Consider the following 21,586-nt stretch of genomic DNA (forward strand, 5'->3'; position numbering starts at 1 on the left):
GTTTACAAGCCTGCCTCTGCAAATTGCAACATTAGTTCAACTGTCCTGATTTGCAACAGAACAACAGAGGACAACGTTTTATTTAGCGTCACGTTGGAGAAGGAATAGTTTGCAGACGAAGCTAAAGAAAATGTGTTTGTTCTGAAATTTTCTATATAAAATGAAACAACCTTACCTCTCCCCCCTGCCCGCTTGATACGCTTGATTGGCGTTGACGTCACAAAGAAAACATACCACAAAATAATCACTAATAATTTTCCAACTAAATCCATCTTCTTGACATTCTACAAAACAGCATTATGACATAAATAAAAAAAATGTTTTTTTGCTCTTTGCTCAAAATCTTGCATGGTTTACCATTTCTTGTTACACTACACAACCCCCAATCCTACGTCATCGTATCTATGAATAAACGGTACCATCCCTCTTACTGAGGTCTTAACAGGGAGATCTCATATGAAGAAAGTGAAGGATAACTTCAAGCAAAATTGAGTGATTAGTGTTTATTGTGGTTCGGTGGTTCACGTGTTTAAATTTTTTTCTACTTTTTTTTAATTATGTAGAACTGATTTAAGTTTATTGTTTGAAATGCCATTTTTGATTGGTTGGTTTTGAATCTTTATCCTCGGACTGACAAAGCCTTGATAGGTGATATAACTAGTTTCGCACACTTGTAATGTAGAGGCTCTTGACGCAGGGTCGGTCACCGAAATTGACAGAGTGAAGTTTTGCGATTGTTGAAGTCTTGTTGCTGGATAATTATTCCGCTGAATGGAGAGCAGTCCTGAATGCATTGCTTAAGGCAACACCTCAAGAATCGAACCAGAGCCGCGTGATCTTGAGCCAGGCGCGTAACCACTGAGCTAACGAGGCGGACGAATATTTCTCTCATTATTGTAGCTTCGTTTCAGAGTAAACCAATGAAGGAGTTGAAGAAATGGGGAAAAGAGGCTTAGGCCTATATGTCAAACTAATTTACATCAAGTCCAGTTGGTACGAAAACTATATTTGTAATTTAGAAAATGGACCACATGAGCTAATTTGAAATAAAACGAGATCAAAATGTATTGCATCGTATCAAACTAGCACAATGCTTTTAGAAGAAATACTATTCAATGTAGTTTACATGAGTTACGGTACTGCGGAAACATATATCTGGGCAAACTGGATAAAACAACCAAGAATTCCTAACGCTGTTGTCTTTAAATATGCTAAAAAAATACAATAGCGGAAAGGCTTTGCCTACCAGCACTGCAATTAAGTTTGCTATCATTTCTTTTCTCATTCTTTCTCAGTGCTTAGCCAGACAGAAAACAGTTTTCCCAATTAAAATATAATTTGAACCCGATTTATATGTCGGAGCGTGTTTTCTAGTCAAGTCAAACTAGGATTTAACTTTGAAGGGGTTTGATCCAGATGCCTACCTGAATGTCATAGTTTTGCAAATTATCGTAGCTACAGGTCCTTTTGCAGTTTGATTCATTGAGAAGTTAATTCCGGTATTTATTAGGCTTTGAACGAACTTTCAGCTCCAAGACTTGCATTTTAGTTTCAAATCAGCTTCGGTCTTTTCATTTTGTAGCGCATGGCCTGCTGTTAACTCTCAAAAACATGGCAGCTTATGGCTCTGACCTAACGATTTATTTCTGACCGCTTAATAATGTCTCTTGATTATTGTAGTGTTTAAGGTAACAAAAACTTTTTGTTGACAACAAGGTTACTTTTAATCACTGCTTGAACTTGCTCTGCAGTCTAACCAACTTCAATTTCAACTGTCCAATCGTTAGATCAATCGTACTCTCTATGGCTCATGTGGCTACTTTGTCCATCGCCTTCAGGCAATAAGTGTTTGGGCGGGTATAGGCTATACGCGAAAGGTGAAGCAACAATGCATTATGACGAATAACACAATAGTTGAAAAAGACATTGATTTTAAATAAACATCACCGTTTTTTTAGCGGATTCTGAAATACTTTTTGCACTTGCTTAGCTATCGTTTTTTTTTTTAAACAATAATGCTAAGGAGTAGCTCTTAGGAAAAAGCCCGGCTTGTAAGCTTTAGGAAAAAGCTTTCATAAATCACAATTAATCACAACTTATTTTTGACACAATCTGTATCAGAAGTGAAAACATTGATCAAACATTTATTTAAATCACAAACCTTAAAGAAACGTATCATTCTTGAAGTGCCGCCACAAATGAACCTAACAACAATAAAGTTGTGCTTTATTGTCGCTCTACAACTGCTAAGGTCTTTTAGCGATTGTTTTAACTTGCATCATATTCAGGATATCATCAAATTATCACCAGAGTTATCCAAGAAAGAACACTATCGGTGCCGTTTATAAAGTCTTCGGTATGACCCGACGTGGAATCGATCCTAGACCTACTAGCACTAGAGCCGAAGGCGATAGCCGCTCGACCACTGAGCTGGTGCAAGCGAACCTAGCTTGAACAAGTGCCAAGTCAAGTTCATAAAAACGTCTTAAAATTTTAATTTTAGCTTCTAGTTTACTTGTGCAGAGTAATTTGTCAACTGGTTTGACCCTCCGGGCAAAGCAGTTGAGACTTTAAAATTCTGTGACGTTTATTCATTTCTCCTTTAGCTCTTGAAAAAATGCCTTGGCTATGCTAAACATTTTCCTGTCATCATTTGCATAACAATTTTCTTAGCTGTCCCAATATATTCTTGGTTATTAAACATTCTTTTTTCACTTAGTTTGTAATAGAGAATAGAGTATATAATTGTTGTTGCAAAGAGAACAAAAATGTTACACAACTTCAGCATAAAGCTAAGCAGAAAATAAAACTTATTTAATATTAAGTCTTGTGTTTTGCGAAGCTTTGAAGGTTTTTGCTCGAAGACAAGGTTTAATTTGACATTTTTACAATTCTTTTCTACTCAAACTAAGATGGTGCTCTTTACGTTATGTTTATTGTGCTGGTGGTTTTCGGTGATTAAACGCATTTTCTTTGCATGATTAATCACAATTGGAAACCAAACTTAAGGATTTTACATTTTATCACAAATTCTTCAAATTATTGCCTTCAAGTATGCATCAATTTCATAATACAAACGATGTATGTTTTTCCATGATAACAGCAATGACCATTCTTCAATCTGTTACAAAGGCTGTCAAACCAGTTACCGTATAGAAGTAACGACTCTCGTCTAAGACTAGGCTTACTACTCTGTGAGCACAAACTTTTTTGTAGATAACATAAACCTGCTTTTGTGGTGCATTCAAAGCGGTAGCGAATGGAAGCAGTAGGAAAACTTAACTAGATTAAAAATATGCAGTAAATCAAACTTCCCAAGTTCTAGACATAACTTTCTATATAAAGGTTGCCATGATTATCGGGTAGACATTGCCACAAACAATTTAAATTAATTTAAGAATTTAAGAGAGTTATTTAGAAGTGTTTTGAAACTTTTCTAAAGCGTTGGAATAGACACAAAATCAGTTCAATGATGTTTTTGTTATCACTCAAGCAATTCCGCAAACAATTTTTGCCATGCTGTATTTTATAGTTTATCTGCAGTAGCCTACAATCTTTTTAAGTCACGCAATTCCAAAGTTTAACAGTCTCATCATAGATTGCTTTTGTTACTTGAAGAGCTAAAATAGCCTCGATCGACCAGTGTTGCCTTGCGTGATTAAGCAAGCTATAGAGATTGTTACATAGTTATCACTGTCCTCAGTGTCTGCTAAAAATTCTTTCCACCAACAGCCTAAGATTGTTGGAAAAGACTAGAACATCACACGCCCAGGGCGAAAGAGAAAATTGAATTGAGTCTTGTTTTTGTCATGAGTTACCAAGGGGGGTGGGGGGGACTTATATACCAGTCCCAGGTATAACCTGTCTCCCCACCCCCCATGGTAACTCATGACAAAGACAGGACTCAATTCAATTTTCTCTTTCGCCCTGGGCGTGTGATGTTCTAGTCGTTACCAAGATTGTTGGTAGCGACTCCCGCTCAAGACACGTGGATATGCATCACTGATGATTCCAACCAAGGGAAAAACTCGAGTATGGTGTCTTCTATTTTCGTTCGATTGGGGTCTTAATGACGTTACAAACTCTCACATCCCATTAACAATCTAAGAAAAAAAGTCGCAAAGACTTCATTGTTTGTATCACATAGGCCTACGTTGCTTTAATGTTCAATGTGCATTATTTTAACTGTTTATGTCACATTTAAAACTTCATTTTTTTATTATAAAAGAAGCAATTTGACTGGAAACAGCAAGGTTTGTTGATCCTTTTTGCCTACAAGCTATATCTTTTCAGTTTTGATGAGCATGGTTTTGGATCTCCTATGTCCATAATTTGGATCTGCTATGTCCAAGTTTTGGATCTCCTATGCTTGTTCTTAACGGGGCTTTCGTTGCAGCACATGTATTCGTACATAAGCAAAGTAGATTTTATATGTAATGCAATGCATCATAACATTTTTTATCGAAGCTAAGTACACAAGCATAAAATCAACAGCAGTCACAGACTGTAGCCTACTTTTGCACTTTAATCAGGTGAAAAATTGGTAGAAAGAGCTCCACAAACAAGTCCTGCTTGTGAGTTTGATCGATTTATATCCATTTCCTCTAAAGCATTTTTCACATAATAATGACACAGCAAGTTAAAATACCCAGACAAAAATTATTGAACTAAGTTTACTAGGATGCAGGAGTTCACAACTTTGTGGCTCACTTTTTTTTACAAAGAAGTTGTTTGATTTTATGTTCTATCGCTCTTGCTTGCACTGGATAATAAAACTAAAGAAACATATCTCGTAGCTACGCAGAACCATCACTTGACACTTTAGCGGCATAACCGAATAGTGAGATTGTCGAAACAATGGTTAAAATGACAGGTTCGAAACCATCCAAATCACGTTTGTTGAAAACAAACACTTACAAGTCGACGCGAAGGTGGATTACTTTGCTTTCCCGTCTATTTCACCCAGAACTCTAACTATCAGAGTTGGCTTTGATGTACTAGCAAAAAAGAATTTATATGTAGGCTACCGTACTGCATTTGCATTAGTATACGTATGTTCATAGCGATCTTCTTCTTGTTGCTTATGAGGCAGCAATTCAGGCAGCATCTCTCAACTGCTGCTGTCAGTGCACTGCATCAATGTTGGGATCTATTAGGTTCACACGTCTTGTTGGTCGCCAGATTGAACAATGATGTATAATGCGCTGTGCTGTATGAGGTTTGCCACAAGCGCAAGCCGTTGAGTCACACAAACCCCAGTGAAACATATTGTGCTGGAAGCGACCAAGAGGCCCACTTGCAAATTGTAGAAAAATAATTATTTTATCATTGTAGCCAGACGGCTGATAGATGGACCAGCAGTCCAGCACAGACCGTATGGTTGTTACGTTTGATGCTGAATTTTAATGAAGTCAGAACAAGTGCTCTGTATTGCTTCATTTACTTAAATGCAACAAATTCTCTGATGTCCATTCAAGCGGCTGGGCGACCCAAATTTGGATCCCAATCTATAAGTTAAGAACCGTTAATTTAGAGATGGCCTCCAATGAAAGCATGATTGTTTGGCTTTTTTGCTCATGTGATGTGCCGGTTATCCACAAAGAATTGTATTTTGCAAGGTCTCGTGTTTGATTAGCTTTGTTGCAGACATGCAAGCAGCCTACAGTCAGGGGGCCTAAACAACTGACATCTTGGCCCATAATTAGGTGATCCCTGCAGTAGAACATATGAAATCTGAATTTTTTTTTTTTGTAAATGACATTTAACTTTAAGAAACAAAACATGTGTTGGCTATAGACATTGATTGTAACCGATTTGGTTAAATCGTTGATTAGTTTCATAACTCAAACTATTCTTTCCAGGGTGTCAAATGACTAGTAGACCGTATGGTCGTTTCATTGTCTCCCTATCAATAACAAAACCTAAACATTGTATGTGTTATCATTGGCCATAGCAAAGTTTTAATTCACAAGCAACGTAGGCTGCTATTTATTCACAACTTTTAAGCTACAGTGCTTTGTATGTATGACTGTAAGTGTGGGTAGATTAAAAATGTTCAACTTTAGTATATTAATTTGCAGTTCGTTGCTTGGAAAATACAAGAAACTTAAAAAAAAACGCATCTCTTTTTGTATATTGCAGATTAGTGACGAAAAAGATAGTTGTTGACGTCATAATTGTCACGCGCGTTTGTTACGATATCTGTTCTTTTGTTGTTCGATCTCCCAGGGACTTAACTCCCTCCGCATGGGAGTCACATCCGGATCCTCATCACTTCCACTGCAATAGTCCTCATCGACTTCAACTTGCTTTTTTTCTTTTTCCTGTTTGGGAAGTGGGGGAAGAGGTCGGTTATGGACTCTTCTTTGGGACGGCCGATGCTGGGATGGATGACGTTTCATACCGTGATGATGATGATGATGATGTCGTTGTTGCGTCATAACTACTCTATGGTTACGATATATTGCTTCGTGTTTGGCAACAAGCGCCTGATGACGAGACGTGCTCCTGCAACCAGGGAGGTGATCTCCTAGGCCAAATCTTGAGGGATGTCGTGACATGGAATGAGGAGAGAAGTGAGGATCTGGATGAAAGAAACTTAATTAACTCTCATAAAAAATTACTCAATTTATTTACATCAAATATAGTTATTACTTTCTAAAACCTCCACAACCTGTTTTTCCCCAAAAGGGAGATCATCTAAATTGAATCTATTTGAATAAGGACCTTCTGATGATCTCCTTTTTAGGGTGAAACAGGTTGTGGAGGTTTTAAAAAGTAGGGGAAGGTGTAGTTAGTTGAGTCAGAAATCGATGTTTCTGCAATAAAAATTTAACGACAAACTTTACCAAAAATCCGAATCCATCATGATAAATTTCAGTCTTTTGCGGTTCTTGTGAGCATGTTTGTGTTTGCGACTGACCCCGATTTATATCATTTATCGGCATTTTGAAATTGAAATTCAGCCGGCTCAAATGATACCCTAAATTTCACGGTTGAGCCACCCATTGTTCACGGTTGATCCACTATGATTTCACTTCCAAAAGATATCCCAAAAGAGAGCTCAATCTGCATCAAACACAATAAACTCTTCTCTTGAACATCTTGCAAATAAACAATCAAGAAATATTTAAACTGTGTATTGTGTCTAGTGTCTTAAAATGAAATAACAGTGAAAACTGAACGAACAGAAATTTATATCACTGAAAACACTGAGAATCATTGAATAGGAAACTTTGACGAAGGTGCTTTTACCTTTCTGAAACGATTTCGCGAGGTTTGTGAAGAAAACGAACATTAGCAACCAGTGGCGTTGCTATAGAAAAATATAAGGGGAGGAGTGCTAAAAAAATTACCTTCAAACTGGTGCATTACAGAAAGAATTACTTTTATGGAAGTTTAAGGGGGCAGTGGACCACCCCCCGGCTACGCCACCAGTTCTACGCATAGTACGGTACAACAAAATTAAGACAGTACGTAAGGACCATCGGCACATAAACTACATTCCTTATGACAAAGACATGGCTCAACCGTGAACATTGCAAGTGGCTCAACTGTTAACATCGCCGCCATTTTCAAAATTCATGAAAAATTGCCAATAACCAACTGGCTAATCAAGCAACGAGAACTACTAAAACAAAGAGTAAGATACCTTTACCTATCCCAGAATTTCGATTAAGACAACGATGAAACATCGTAGGAAAAAATAACACATTTCTTATTTTTCTCAAAACTACTTTTACCTACCATTTTACATTTAACTGCTTCACAATTTTTCTGCTTGTAGAAAATCCCTAAAACTACATGTGCTGATGGACTTCACGTTTTTCCATATTTTCGTTATTAAACGGTTGACTAATCATGCCCGACGTTGCGATAAAACAGGATGGATCAACCGTTACCCGGCTCAACTAACCAAACCTTCCCCTAATATCAAAATTTGATGTAATTTGCTCTGCTTTGCTTTTTTGCTTGGCATTGAGCACTTTTTGTAGTATTAATAGTATTTATTGCTTACTAAATTTATTTAATTCATTCGGTTACCTTTTTGTTGGGGGCAAAATTAAAAGTTTACAAACGATTCAAGTGTTGGGCTAGTCAATGAATCAATTAGTTTAATTTCAAAATAATAAAACTATGATTAAGGTATGTGTTCGTTTCTAAGCCTTCCTAGTAGTTTTTGTATCACGTGTAACTTCATCTGTTGTATTATGTTCACCTTGCAGTTCAGTTCCATGTGACGACTGCATTGATTGAAGGGAATGCATTGAATTTGTCCTTGACATGCCCGGCAGCGACATCTTCCGGTCCTGTAAATATTTCCAAGATTCAATTAGAAACTATGACTTACGATGACCATGAACGGGTAGGCTTAAACGAAGCAATATCCAATAAATTTCTACATTCACATTAACTTTGTAAGTTGCTAAGTTAATATTCACGATAAGACTGGAATTTATTTTCTAAAACTACTTTCGGTTTTCCAAATTCATTGAAAATTTTAGTTTAGTCGTCAAGAAAAAAGTGTTGCCAAATGCTGGGTTAATGCAAAAATTATTGAACTTTTCCCTTTACATAGGGGAATTTATATAAAGTCACAGATAACAGTGGTAATATGCATTTCAGCTTTATTTTCCATTCAGCACCATGCATTGAGAAGATTCTTCCTGCTCGTCTTCTTGCTTTTTTCGTTCTCTCTTTCTTCGTCGCTTTTTATCGCAATAGCAACTAAAACAAAAACTAAGATTTTTATCTGAAAATTTACAGACGTCCGAATAAGATTGCTCAAATATACAGTTTCCAGGAATTGTTAATTCAGCAAACGTAACAGAAAATTTTAATTGTAATAACAACTATGCTGTAATTTATAAAACTGCAACAAAGTACGTTTCCCTCAAAGTCTTAAGTCATCATTCAGATTGAAGCTGTGTGAAGTCAAAACTCTGCCGTTAATTTTTTTATACTTTCTTTTAAGTCGCTGAAGAAGAATGTTACCGCCCCAGTCGCTCAATGGAGTAACACCCATGTCCATGGACAAACAAGCAAGAGATGAAAGTACAATGCTTCAACTCTCAGAGTGTGCAGTTGCTAGTTGAGCATCCTTATGAAAAGCCGTTTTGTATTCTTTGATTCTTAATCAGAGGTGGGCAAAGTTACTTTCAAAAGTAACTGAGTTACAGTTACAGTTACTTGGCCAAAATAGTAACTGAGTTACCGTTACAGTTACCGATTTCAAAAATGTAACTAGTTACAGTTACTAGTTACAGTTACTAGTTACAGTTACTAGTTACAGTTACTAGTTACAGTTACTAGTTACAGTTACTAGTTACAGTTACTAGTTACAGTTACTAGTTACAGTTACTAGTTACAGTTACTAGTTACAGTTACTAGTTACAGTTACTAGTTACAGTTACTAGTTACAGTTACTAGTTACAGTTACTAGTTACAGTTACTAGTTACAGTTACTAGTTACAGTTACTAGTTACAGTTACTAGTTACAGTTACTAGTTACAGTTACTAGTTACAGTTACTAGTTACAGTTACTAGTTACAGTTACTAGTTACAGTTACTAGTTACAGTTACTAGTTACAGTTACTAGTTACAGTTACTAGTTACAGTTACTAGTTACAGTTACTAGTTACAGTTACTAGTTACAGTTACTAGTTACAGTTACTAGTTACAGTTACTAGTTACAGTTACTAGTTACAGTTACTAGTTACAGTTACTAGTTACAGTTACTAGTTACAGTTACTAGTTACAGTTACTAGTTACAGTTACTAGTTACAGTTACTAGTTACAGTTACTAGTTACAGTTACTAGTTACAGTTACTAGTTACAGTTACTAGTTACAGTTACTAGTTACAGTTACTAGTTACAGTTACTAGTTACAGTTACTAGTTACAGTTACTAGTTACAGTTACTAGTTACAGTTACTAGTTACAGTTACTAGTTACAGTTACTAGTTACAGTTACTAGTTACAGTTACTAGTTACAGTTACTAGTTACAGTTACTAGTTACAGTTACTAGTTACAGTTACTAGTTACAGTTACTAGTTACAGTTACTAGTTACAGTTACTAGTTACAGTTACTAGTTACAGTTACTAGTTACAGTTACTAGTTACAGTTACTAGTTACTTTCAGTTACTCATAAATCTCAACATAAACGCTGTAGGCTAATCCAAATTTAAACAAACAATTATTTGCGGGAGGCGCATCCATTCTCCTCAACATTTGTTAGATGTATCACGCACCCTGTGGTGCAAATTCTTTTCTAGTTACGCAGTTCCTATTTCCTAATGTAATTTGTTTTCCGTCTGTCTGTTTTCCACACCATTGCTTATAATCGTTGCGTGTTTCTTGATGCTTATAGTCAGTTAGTTAGAGTTACTTTCAAAAAGTTTAAATTTATTGCAATTTATAGGCCTACATATTTTCAGATTCCTGATGAGGGCTTAAGTTAAGCCGAAAACGTTTGACTGTTAAACTACTTGTAAATATGTAAAATATATTGTTGTAATGCTCAACCCTGTGGTATTGTTGTGTTTTGCCTGTTTTTGGTACAAAAAAGCAAACTCTCTCCGGAAACTATATTTTCTTTAAATGCTCGAAACAAAGAAAATAATTTGTTTTCCCTGCTATGACTCGAAGTTACTTAGACATTGACTTCCGATTTTGAATCGAGAAAACAATGATGTAATAAGGTTTCGAACACTAAACGTAACACCGAGACTCCGGGTTCTAAATACTCCAAAACTACGGCTCCTGTACACCTCTACACGACAAGCATGAACTGAGCTATCAAGTGTTGCCAAACACTTTTGCTAAACATTGCATAGAAAGTCACATATTGATCAATCACCAAAAGCAATTAATTTAGCCAAATCAGTTCTCAAAAAGCGCTAAAAAAGAGTCAAATCGCCAAACGTCTTAAAAAATCGCCAGATTTCTGGATTTTGGCGATGAATTCGCCAATATGGCAATCCTGCTCCATAAGATCACAAAACAAGAGCGCCGCGCATGGGCAATGCTGCTCCGATACAGCTGCGATAAGAATGCATTATTGCGCAACGCGCAGCAAACACGCAGAAAGCATGACACAAACATGTGCAGAGAAATGGACAGCAATTAGAAACAGAAATTTCAATACAAAAGTAACTTGTAACTGTTGAAAAAGTGCTAAAATAGGAACTAGTTACCGCGTTTCGTTACTTTTGGAAAATAGTAACGAAGTTACCGTTACAGTTACTCAAAAAGTAACTAGTTACAGTAACTAGTTACTTTTGTAACTAGTTACTGCCCACCTTTGTTCTTAATGAATATAATCTTGTTCAGACAACAAGTTTGAACTTCAAGCTGAAATCTTGCTGACCGGGTTTGCATCAGTGGTTGAAAATAAAAAGATAAATATTTTGATGTTTCTCGACAGTCGAGTGTAGCGAGAACTCAGCGATAGACACGTGTTTCGCCCATGAGGCTGGGCTCATCAGTACGCACCACTAGTTCTTGCCACATCGTTCTCAAAAGCTGCTTCTGTCAGTCAATTGATGATAAATATTCCCATTATAAATCCAAACCAGCGGTGGGATTCAATCTAATTTAAAACAACCGGTTTGCTTTGATTAAAATTATCCACACCTGGCAACCCTTCATACGGTGATTATGTTAGGTAGGCACTTTAATTAACATGCAGATATCCAATCCACCACGAACCAACCAGATGTTACGTTGTCTGTCCAATTGTGACCATTCTCCAGCATTCAGCCAGAGACTTGATTATTACTTTGAACTTTGTTCGGTAATTACAGAAGAAAAAAGAGCTATAGCAGTGGTGAGAATCAAACCCACGTCAATGAAATGACTAGCCTACCACCGCCCTAACCCTCTGCGCCAAGCCAACCGATGGCAAAGCGATGACTTAATTTAGCTAGAATTTGCGTTTTTCCTTTGTTCTTTCTCAACGCAATCTTGATGACGTCACAAACAGCGTAGCTTCTGATTGGTTCGTGCTGGATTGGATATCTGCATGTTAAAGTGCCTACCATTATGTTAGATCCACTCGAAACAGTTGGTCAGGAACCGGTTCTGCATTCTTTTTACTTTTAGAAATAGGTCTGCGCAAACCGGTGCGAACCAGCCGAATCCCACCACCGATCACAATGCTAAGCAATTGTTAAAAATGATTTCAGTTTACTTACTGTTTAATCAAGAAAATAGAGGCAACAAGTAGAATGCATCCAATCAGTCCAACTACAATGATAATGAGATGAATTGTGGAGATTCCTTCTTCCTTAACGACTACGAAGTTTTGTGGAGGTTGTCTGGGTTCATCATTGTTGCCTTGAGGAACTAAATAAGTCACAGCAGGACATCAGTAGGCCACTAACTCAGAGATCATTTAATAATTCGTATTTTGTGTCAGATTCAAAATGATTCGCATCACGATATTTTTTCACAACGTATCCAACACAAAGACTGATAGTAACATCTCGATCGCATGTGCTGGCCTACTAATCTGCCAACCAATGGATTTACTCACTGTAACATGTTATTTGTGCGTAGTAATTTATTTTCAATAATTTCTTAAGCATTGCTGATGTTGGTTAAACAAACTTTTTCTGCATGAAAGTTTGTCTGAAGAAATATGATTGCACGATCGTTTTAAATTGTTGATAAGGTGTTTTTTTAGCTATAGCGTCTAAGTAATTTAGAACAACTGTTAGTGAACAAGTTGCATATAACTCCAGTCTATATGCATTACTGTGTCAGAGATTTTGTTTTCTGTGAATCACATTACTTGAGTTTACAAAATCTTTAAAAATGCTTAAAAGTTTAAAAGGGCTTCGTTGTTGCAGTACTCATAATCAATGACCTGCTGGGTTGCCTGGTTGAATGTTCTCCCCAAAATATCTAGGAGTAGGGAGAGAATTTTCAGGGTTATTAGAGCCTTTCCAGCCGTTGTCAAGTGATGATGCTGGGGTCGCTTGTATCTTTCCCCCTGCGTCTTCGTCCAAACGCTGAGCATTGTTTTTTCGACGCTGATTCTTTGCTGAGATTCGGTTTCCCTCGACTAAAGGTTTTGAAGTTCTACTGAATATACAAAAGCAACAGAAATTTACACACGGTGACTAATGAACTAACGGCTATAGTTGTAAGACGGGTAAGGATTTCGTATTGAGTTTGGGTTGGCACTGAGTTTGTGGTTTAGTTCGAGTAAATTTGTGCTTCAAACATGGACCTGAATAGCCTACATTGTATAAATCTTTACATAAACTTATTTGCACTTTCTGATTTTATTTATACAAAAAAACTTAACTTTTGCTCTTGTTTCAGATCCAGAAACGTTTTTAGGTTTAATTTTTGTTAATAATTTTCTTACGTTCTGGGCTTAAATTTTGCCCCTTCCACCCCTTCTCTTCTTGAAGGTCTTCTGGCCGTGGGGCGTCCACCTATCCAGTCACCAATGGGCCTGTACAACAAATTGACCATGACTTAAAAAGAATTTATCAAAGTATCGATACATTAGTTCGGGCTTGACTTGTACCTTACACACTATGCTGCATTGCAGCTTGATCATTTGCAGTAGAAACTATTAATATAGTGACATGAAATCGCTTGTTATGATCCTCCATGATCGAGGTTTGCTACAGTTGTAACATTGAAGAAAGATATAAGATTTCAAAACGTGTACTAAAGATGAGTTTAGTTTTTTCATTTTTGGGTCTGGATTTTTTTTAATTAAATCGATTCGGCACTCTAACAATTTTGCTCCTCAACATGTAAAAATTCAAAATAAGCCAAGCTTCTGTCAAATTTTGAAAGTGAAGATATGGTCTTGTATAGTATACGCTTGTGAATATGAATATGATATACACGGTCTTCATAAACGGATTCATACATATCACCTATCGGTCTACCTTGGAAAAACTCTCGCACTTCATGAATGAAGAAACTGTAGGAATAAGCAACGCTGGTTTAACTCCCGGATCATGTTAAGCAATATACTTTGAGGACAATTTTTTTCTATTCAGCGGCGACTAGTGGATGGGAAAATTTATATCCACAATTCAACAACAAGCGAAAGCTCCAGTTTATCAAGTTCCATAACCGGGTCTGCGACAGTGGTTGAAAGCCTCTACCATGGACTTCTAAATAGTAGAATCTGGACTGGAAACGCGGTGGACAACAGTAGGCCAAACAGTTGGTACAACAGTTGGCCAACAGTGGGCCAACAGCCAAGTAACTAACCCTGTTGGCCCACTGTTGGCCAACTGTTGTACCAACTGTTTGGCCTACTGTTGTCCACTGCGTTTCCAGTCCAGATTCTACTATTTAGAAGTCCATGCCTATACAATACAAGTATGCGAAACTGTCAGGGTCAAGATTTCAAAGAGACTTTCTCTTTTACAGCAAGCTATAAGCTTTCAAAGTGGAAAAAGGTTCTCTCAATCAAGCAACTCTTACGCTGTTGTTGTTAAAGCTTCTTTAGGAAGAGTTCTGATGTCCGAAGCGTACACTGGCTTCTTGGGCCCTGGTCCATATCTTTGGGAGCCTTGTGGCCTCCCTGATGACTTGATGAGGCGTTGCTGAGTGGACTTGAATTGGTTGATATTTATTTTTCCAGGGTTCGAGTCAGATGGAGAGCTAAATCGACGTGCAGCTGTTGAAACAAAGATTAATTTATTCCGTAACGAACCTGAACAAGAACATGCAGCCAACTGAAAGTCTAAAATAGACAAAAACAAGTTTTGTGCATCAACTTGCAAAACCAAACTCACTTACATACAAAATTATACGCATTGAGCACATATCTCCCTTAATTTTTTAATTGCTTAAGCTCAAATGCGGCCCAAAGCCGAAACATCAAGTCCAATTTAAACTTCATGTCACTAATTTATTTTATTGTGTAGCCAACAACTACAAATATTGTAGGTTACCTCTAAATCCAGGTGTGACTCTAACTGCTCTATACGTGATAATGAATCCTCTGTATAGAGTTGTAGACTTGTCCGTTTGGAGGTCAATACGCAGCTTACTGCCTGTAATTCCACACAACCACTGATAACTGACTGAGCCATAAAAGCTACTCATTATAGCTTATAGGCGCTATATAATATAAACAAATCACGCAGATTATGCAAAAATGAACTTTTCTTTATGCTTAAGGAAACATAGAAACTTCTCACCCAAAGAAACATAATCTCCAGGGCCTTTCTTGCCGCAAAATTTTCCTTGAGACTTTTGAGCAAGCACATCGACAACCTTCCAAAAACAACAACATGCATTGTCAGAAGTCGTAGATTAGGCTAACGGTACAAAACATAAGGTAAGCCAAATATTAAATACAAATGCTAAAAACGCAATAAAAAACAGACGTTATTAATTGCATGGTACCTAAGCTTAAATGTTTGAGCTTGAGTTTGCCCACTATAAGCCCTCTGTTCAGTGTTTGCAGTTACATTGACGGTTCAAGCAATGACATAACAGTAAAAAAATGATTTAAAATCAACCAATTTTTTTTAATTTTCACTTAGACTTCTGTACAGATGATGAGTCTCAAAGGCATTTATCCAATATCCATGCGTCCAATGTATAGCAATGTTTTACTCACATTAACATAGGCCGACCTACAAGACTTGTATATTCCATCGCCAGCAGGATAGGCCATATCTAAGTCTTTGAAAGCGATAGCCACTCTCCATCCGATGGGCGCTTCAATTCTGAGTAGAAAACATTTATTTGACTTAATACAGGGTTGCACAAACCGCGGCCCTGATCCGACTACCACGGTCCATGGAATCACCTCATGTCATTATCATAACACCAACAGCAGCTTTTCAGGCATACGACCTGAAAAGTCGGGTCGTAGGCCAAAGAAAACCTGACAGTTGTTCTTTTAGGTTTTGTCCTGAATGGCGTAACTGTAAGTTTTCCAACGAAAACAAAAACAGTTAAAAGTCGTCGACTGGTCACAATCGTGATACAAAATAAGACAAGAGAAGGAGCTTGGCAAGGGATTTGCTCCTTTTTCTCTTTCAGGATGCTCCTTGTCTAGGAAGTGGTGCTGCGATAACTGAGATCAATTCTCGGAAACAAATGCGCCATTGGTATATTACATCAGTACAGTGTCGTATGATGCTAAAAACATGAACAAATTTTAAAATAACTAGAAGTGGTTGGGCTTTGACCACGTCATCAAATTACAAAAGAATCTCGGTTCGATACCTGCGGAAAGTACTGTGTCTCTAAAGGACACGATATGAGACATGATTAGACATAAAGCTTTTTCTTCCTTTTGTCCAAATCACCAACCTCTAGACATAGGCTAATCTAGATATGGAGATTTTAGAAGTACGGGATGTACATCTGGCAACACCTTTGTGTAACACTCTTGATAACGCTTTGGACATTTTGAATTTTTAGAAACCCCCGTTCTGGTGCAAAACAAATGGAGTAAAATTCTTACATCCAAGAACACTGCATTTGATTTCCAGGAAGTTTTGGATATCCTGGACTTCTCAGCTGTTTCCAGGCTCCTGACACCTTTATATCTGTGAGACAGTGTTTCCCTGTCATGATAAAAACAAATCGTTAAAACACAGCTTGAAAACTATTTAAGAAATTGAAGAGTTTAACTTTTGGTAAAAAAATACCTTAACGCACTGTCACAGACAAACGTAATTCTTTGAAACCTGTAAGTGAAACTAGCCACATTTATACTTTTGAATGGTTGGTAGGCTTGTAACATGTACCATGTTTTAACTAACAAATTTATATTTTAACATTTAACCGAAACTTATCAGAATTGCAAAATGCATTTCAACGCTGCAAATTCAAAACCTAAATTCTGTTCTCACGGAATCTAGGCCAAGCTTTCCCAGAAATGCCACTCTCACAGAATTAGCTCACCACAAACGTATTTCTGAAGCGATATAATTGTGTAACTGGGTTCGCTTAATAATTCTCACGATAGGCTATTACTGATAAAAAGGCACCATATTATGAGAGAAGCGGGGAATTGGAAAATGCTGATAACATAAATATATAAAACAGAGATTTTGTATGGCGACGAGAGAGAACTAAAATTCACAACTGGAGAATGTCGCTATTCTGACACTGGTTGAAAATAAATTAAATTAATTAGATGTTTTTTCAATTTCCCGAATTTGTAACTTTGATTTAAATAAAAAATGTTTAATTCTTTTTAATTCGTTTGCTTTTTTGTAGGAAGTCATACCCCTAGACTAGACAGAAAGCCTAAATTATCCTTTTTAATTAGAGACTTAGAGTCTCTCAATATTCTTTTAAATTATCCTTTTTATTTATTCTTTTTATAAACAGAAAATACAACAATAAGATAGCCAAACCCTACACTGGGGAAGTAAGATAGTTAAAAACCCTACATATTGGGGGCTCGTTAACAAACTAATAATGTGTTGAAGTATAACCCTACAGGCTAATGGTGTGGTAATGTTTCTAAACTAAATCTGTTGGTAAATATTCTGAAAACACATGACAAAAAAAGCATAATTCATTGACACATAACAAATGTATGTAAAAACAAAACCAGCTTACATCCAGGTTCTTGAATAGGGGTTTCCCCTGACTTGAGCCGAAGAGGAGGTGTAATTTTAGGACGTTTTGTTGCGTCTGAAAATCATCTTCAATCGATTATTTTACATCCTATTTTAACCACATGTAGGCCTAATGTCAGCACTCCCTTACACAACAATTGTTGTTGTGTTTGGGTTATAGTTAACTACCGTACGTTCGATTTTGAATGGTTACTTTTATAAGACAAATGAATGCGACTTTCAAACAATAACAATTTCAAAATTGTATAAGCTGGTTCATCTTCAAAGAGTTTATAAATTAACCATCTGTAAGTGACACCAATGATGTTTGCAGAATCTAAATTAACCAGAATGTTTTCAGTGCCAAAAACAAGTATAAATTTTTATCTTTAACCTAAGCCAATAATTTTAGTACCGTACGGTAACTTATTTTTGTCAGCTTACATATTAATCAACTTACTTGTCAAGAAGGCTAAGTATAAAGTCAGAAATAGACCAAACCATACAGGCCTATTCATTGTAAAATATGTCATCGTCATTCACTGACTCATTGCAGCGTAGGCTACTTAGTTTCAAACTAGGCGCAGCTTAAAGCATATCCAGGTTTTTATAGGCCACAGTTAAGATTCAAGTATCATTGTAGTTTACACTCTACAACAAATAAATAATACTTTATTCAGCTGCTGTAGATATGCTATAAGCATCTGTGAAAGAATGTTATAATGTGTTGAAGTATAGCCTAACCCAGTGGCTCTGAACCTTTTTCGGCTTACGGCACCCTGCAAACAGCCAAATAATTTGGCGGCACCCATTAGTCAAACCATAAAGTTTCTGCATTAAATAAAAATAATTTTGAAAAAAGTTTTCGCAAAAACAAAACTAACTACAGCTCCGTATCATATCATGTACAATCTAATGAAGTTCGTTTCAAACGAAGTCAGTGCGAAATTTGTGCTGAGTTTTAACGCAAATCCTTTCAATGGCTGGGCGCATATTTGATAACGCTACTCTAATAACTTGCGGCACCCTTGCGAAACGTAAATGGCACCCTGGTTGAGAATCACTGGCCTAACCATTCACTTCTATCTTTTTCTATACCTCTGTCGTGTTTGGCATAATTGTTTATCATGGTGATGCGGACATTAAAGCGGATCGAACTTCTTTTTCGGTTTTATGAAGCACAATTCTAATTAAACTTTCTGTAAGGATAGACTATTGTTTCTGCAATTATGATATTGCATACACGATGTTGATAACCGGAACGTCATTTTGTTCGACTAGCACGTAGCTAATGACATGGGCTCTGCAAGATGATGTTTTCTTTATTTTAAGCTGCAAACTATCTTCTTCTTTGATTCTGTGGCAGAACACTTCCACTTGAATGATATTAAAATGAAATAAATTACTAAATCAAGGCTTTATGTAGGCATTTTCTGCAAAACTTAAATTTTGGTTTCAGAAATTTTGGTTTTGTGTCCGGAAGATTAGTTGCTGGTACCGGATATTGTAACTGGTTTCGAGTTGCTTCCTGTAAATTTAAGCCAGTGGTAGCTATTTAATTTGTTTGGGTGTGTCACCGAGAGTCCACACTTCTGTTGTGCTATTGAGTACCAAGAGTTCGAGTCTAAAGAACGAAAGTAAGATGGTTCGTCTCCTACCGAAAGTACACAGGAGTGGATAAGCAAGATGCTTATTGACGTGCTTGAAAGTGCACGTAGTAATTGTCTCCTTGTTTTTACAACCACAATCTAAATCTTCAACTATCCAACATAGATTGGATATGACAGACAAGATCTTGCCAGAATATCTCTCTCTCTGTAGGTATCATTGCTGATACAGCCCTCGATGTACAATGATGTTCCAGTTTGATCGATCTCGTGCGTCTTGCCAAATTTTAGTGGTTTTTGATTTGTGGTTGAAAATTGTGCAAAAATGTGAATCTTTGAGCTCCTCTTGACCGTTTTCCTATTATTTTTCTACTTAAAGATAAATCTTCAAGTTCGCCTTTCCTTATGCTGTGACCCAAGAACTTCAGTTGCCGCATTTCTATAAATCTCATTATCTGCTGTTCCTGGCCCATCTGTTGGAGAACTGCTCTGTTGGTTCGAAAAGCTGTCCATGGATAGCTTTGCCAGAATATAATACATCTCAAAACAACACAATCAATTGTTGTCAATCGACTAAAATCTGGCTCCCCTCTAAACAGGTCAAGCCCTTTTGAAGTTACCCGTTTTAAAACTTAGCACCTGAAAGCTAAGCACGTCCTCAGTTGTTTTAAAGCAATGGCAGCAAATCTCATTCAAACCTCATTCTTTCTCAACTTTACGTTTTTAATCAAATATTTCTAGAACTTTTTATTTTTTGAAAATATTATTTCTTAATGCAACAGTCTGTTATATTTTACTTTCCACTATTCTTTTAGCAGTTAAAGTTATCTGATATATAATGGTAATGATGACGACAGAAAAAGTACAAAACTAATCTTTGCAAAACGAATGATTTTTATTAATTGAAGATAGCAAAAAAGTGACTACAAGTGGAGGGATAGTGGTGTTAAGAAACTCGACTAACCAGTCTAATACGCCCGGGGCTAAATATGCTTTGACATTACATTTCCTAACCGCAACCATAGCCAGCCTTAGCAAATTTGAACATTGCTTTCATAGCTTCAACGATTTAAGACAAACCCTTTCATGATAGTAATAGCCTATTTAACTTTTAATACACAACTAACTGCTGCTACATCTGAACTGGTTGGCAATATTTTTATTTATTTTCAGCCATTCAACTATGTTTTTTCTCATTTAATGAAACAAGTAGGCTGCGGCTCGGTTAATAGGTTTCACAATACACATGCTTGGGTGTTGTGCAACTTAGTATCAACCATACACTTGTACAGTGTTACATCGTTAGTAGTGAACAGTTTGGGCGATTTGTTGGTCGAACATTTCGTTTTCAAGACATGGCTTCAAAAGTTTATGGTAATGTTTTTGAGAAATAAAATAAATCTTTATTTATTATCAGTATTATTCCTTCAGTTACATTTGTGGTCATCTACGGTAAAAACTTAGTTGGCTTGCTCCACAACTTAAAGTCTTTCTTGCTTCTCTGTAGGCCTAATTGTAACCTCAAAGCGTTTCCGAATATTAATAATTTTTTGGTTAATGTGAAGAAAGGCGTTCTTCCCGGCTATCAGCACAAGGCTGATTACTATCAAAGATAAGAGTTAAACTGACTGGTAAAGCGGCGGTCGATTACTCAAGTGGCAAGAATACGGTGCGATACTGATGAGCCCAGCCTCATGGGCGAAACACGTGTCTATCGCTGTCTATTCGATGCTACAATCGGCTGCCAAAATAACTTAAACGTTTAATTGGAGGTCTCAATGGCTGGCGTGGAAGCTACACCGTTCTGGTTAGCGAAGCGTCACTGCAGCTCGCTGTGCTAGTGAGTAATCAGCCTTGTGTTGATAGCCGGGAAGAACGCCTTTCTTCACATTGACCTACCCCTGGCACCTGCTGGTTTTGTTGGCTCTTTCTTTCCACAAAGATAAGAGTTAAACTGACTGGTAAAGCGGCGGTCGATTACTCAAGTGGCAAGAATACGGTGCGATACTGATGAGCCCAGCCTCATGGGCGAAACACGTGTCTATCGCTGTCTATTCGATGCTACAATCGGCTGCCAAAATAACTTAAATTTTTTGGTTATTTGAGAACTTATTCGTCATTGTCGTTGTCACGTTTGTGCGTTGAACAAAATCTTTTTAAGTTAGATTTTGTTTGAAAACATCTTAACTTGCACGATCAACTTCACGGTGATTGTTGGCGTGGTTTGGCACATATTAGCTAAAACCATTTATCCTCGCACTGACTCTTATAAGGCCATCTAGTGAGTATACAAAAACTATGCAATAACCGCTTGTAGCGGTAGAAAGAAGAAAGTTTGCATCATCTGTTCTCTTGATTGTCTTGGTTTGGAAAGTATCGTGCACGTTATAACGTCAGCTTTTTGTCGC

The 21,586-nt window shown here is 37.0% G+C and overlaps 1 protein-coding gene across 1 annotated transcript; it reads right to left on the minus strand.

The window, feature by feature from the left end:
• Positions 1 to 4,391: 4,391 nt before the first annotated feature.
• Positions 4,392 to 18,213, minus strand: LOC145782017 (uncharacterized). Its single transcript, XM_082593746.1, has 13 exons — positions 18,032 to 18,213; positions 17,573 to 17,647; positions 16,464 to 16,566; positions 15,609 to 15,717; positions 15,184 to 15,259; positions 14,935 to 15,036; positions 14,462 to 14,657; positions 13,377 to 13,466; positions 12,870 to 13,087; positions 12,196 to 12,346; positions 8,646 to 8,727; positions 8,219 to 8,309; positions 4,392 to 6,583 (listed from the first exon to the last, which is right to left on the minus strand). Exons 1-13 carry the CDS (start codon positions 18,108 to 18,110, stop codon positions 6,180 to 6,182), a joined length of 1,776 nt encoding a protein of 591 aa, XP_082449872.1. The 5' UTR covers positions 18,111 to 18,213; the 3' UTR covers positions 4,392 to 6,179.
• Positions 18,214 to 21,586: the final 3,373 nt, after the last annotated feature.

The sequence above is a fragment of the Aplidium turbinatum genome, chromosome 13 (genome assembly GCF_918807975.1).
Source record: "Aplidium turbinatum chromosome 13, kaAplTurb1.1, whole genome shotgun sequence".
Lineage (NCBI taxonomy): Eukaryota > Metazoa > Chordata > Ascidiacea > Aplousobranchia > Polyclinidae > Aplidium > Aplidium turbinatum.

Bases quoted from the DNA above. Each gene is read 5' to 3' on its own strand.
- LOC145782017 (XM_082593746.1), bottom strand. From the start codon at position 18,110: ATGACGATGACATATTTTACAATGAATAGGCCTGTATGGTTTGGTCTA. The intron at 15,718-16,463 runs GTAAGAATTTTA...TTTTCTACTCAG, and splicing joins CAAATGCAGTGTTCTTGGAT to AATTGAAGCGCCCATCGGAT. The intron at 12,347-12,869 runs GTCATTGATTAT...TGACTTATTTAG, and splicing joins TCAACCAGGCAACCCAGCAG to TTCCTCAAGGCAACAATGAT.